Consider the following 1,090-nt stretch of genomic DNA (forward strand, 5'->3'; position numbering starts at 1 on the left):
TGCCCCCCCACCCCGTGTCTCCCTCCCTCTCCACCCTGTCCCTGGGTCTCCCTCCCTCCCTCTCCACCCTGTCCTCGGGTCTCCCTCTGTGCCACTGCGTGGGCTCTTCCCCACTCTGCACATCCGTCTCCTGTGCCCCTTCAAGCCCAGCTATGGTGGCCCCCCCCTCCCCTGCCGGCCCACGCTCTGCACCCTCCCCCCGCACTGCTCTTCCTGGCCTCAGTCAATCTGACCTCCCTGACCCACTCCTGGAATGCAGAGTGACTCACACTAACTCCCAAGCCCATGGGTTCCCCTCATCCTGGGGCTGGGGATGTTGCAGAGGTGTAAGCCTGCAGTGAGCGCCCGCATGTCTCTGCAGGCGGGACCACATACTGGCCATCCTGGCGCTGCGCCGACTGGGCTGCCGGCGGAACCAGCATCTCTTGCAGCACACCCAAGACTTGCTGAGAGCTGCAGCTGGGGTGGTGGGTGCGGAGGCTCCCCGGGGCCGTGTGCTCTTTGAGGAGATCAAGGTGCCCAGTGCCATAGCTGTGCGAATCACCTGTATCTAGTTCTCTCTGGCTCGAGAGGGGGCTAGCCGGTGGCAGGGGGCTGTGGTCAGTGGGGTTCAGCCAAGAGCCCAGGGAGTCACTCTGGGCCCTGCCCCCAACTCTGACACTGCAGTTAGGGAATTTTTGTCGTCAGCAGCCAAGCACAGCTGTCCGGCCAGAAGGAGCAGCCGTGCAGGAGGCATTTCAGGCATTGGTCGGGAGCGTTTTGGGGCCGCAGAGCTCTCAGTGCTGCCTGTCATGGAGAGCCTCCCACCCGACTGTCCGGCTTCCCCCTCCAGTCTGAAAGTGAAGAGCAGAGTATTTATTTAAAAAATAAATGTGAATTAAAATGGTGCCTCCCTAAGGAGTGGGCAGGGCATGGGGGGCCTGGGTCCCGGTGTGCTGAAGGACCAGGCCGGAGGCTCTCTGGTGACACCATTTGGTGGGTGGCCCTCTGGTGCCCGTGGAAGCCATGGGAAGACTGAGGCAGGTCCAGAGCCGGGAAGTGGCTGCCCCCACCACGGCACGGTCCACTGGCCTTGTGCCCGCTCAGCCTC

The 1,090-nt window shown here is 63.1% G+C and overlaps 1 protein-coding gene across 5 annotated transcripts in view; it reads left to right on the forward strand.

Annotated features, from left to right (window-relative positions):
• Positions 1–883, forward strand: part of EXOC3L4 (exocyst complex component 3 like 4) — a 16,959-nt gene extending 16,076 nt beyond the window's left edge. For 3 of the 5 annotated variants that reach the window (XM_017851537.1, XM_017851535.1, XM_017851536.1), the window contains exons 13-14: positions 362–515; positions 691–883. In XM_017851537.1, coding sequence (XP_017707026.1) covers positions 362–515; positions 691–837 — 301 coding nt within the window. In that variant the 3' untranslated portion in view covers positions 838–883. Of the gene's footprint in view, positions 1–361 lie in introns of all 5 variants that reach the window. The other 2 variants (XM_017851538.1, XM_017851540.1) reach the window with 2 other exon arrangements.
• Positions 884–1,090: the final 207 nt, after the last annotated feature.

This window comes from Rhinopithecus bieti, unplaced genomic scaffold (assembly GCF_001698545.2).
Source record: "Rhinopithecus bieti isolate Rb0 unplaced genomic scaffold, ASM169854v2 scaffold_34310, whole genome shotgun sequence".
Classification (NCBI taxonomy): Eukaryota; Metazoa; Chordata; class Mammalia; order Primates; family Cercopithecidae; genus Rhinopithecus; species Rhinopithecus bieti.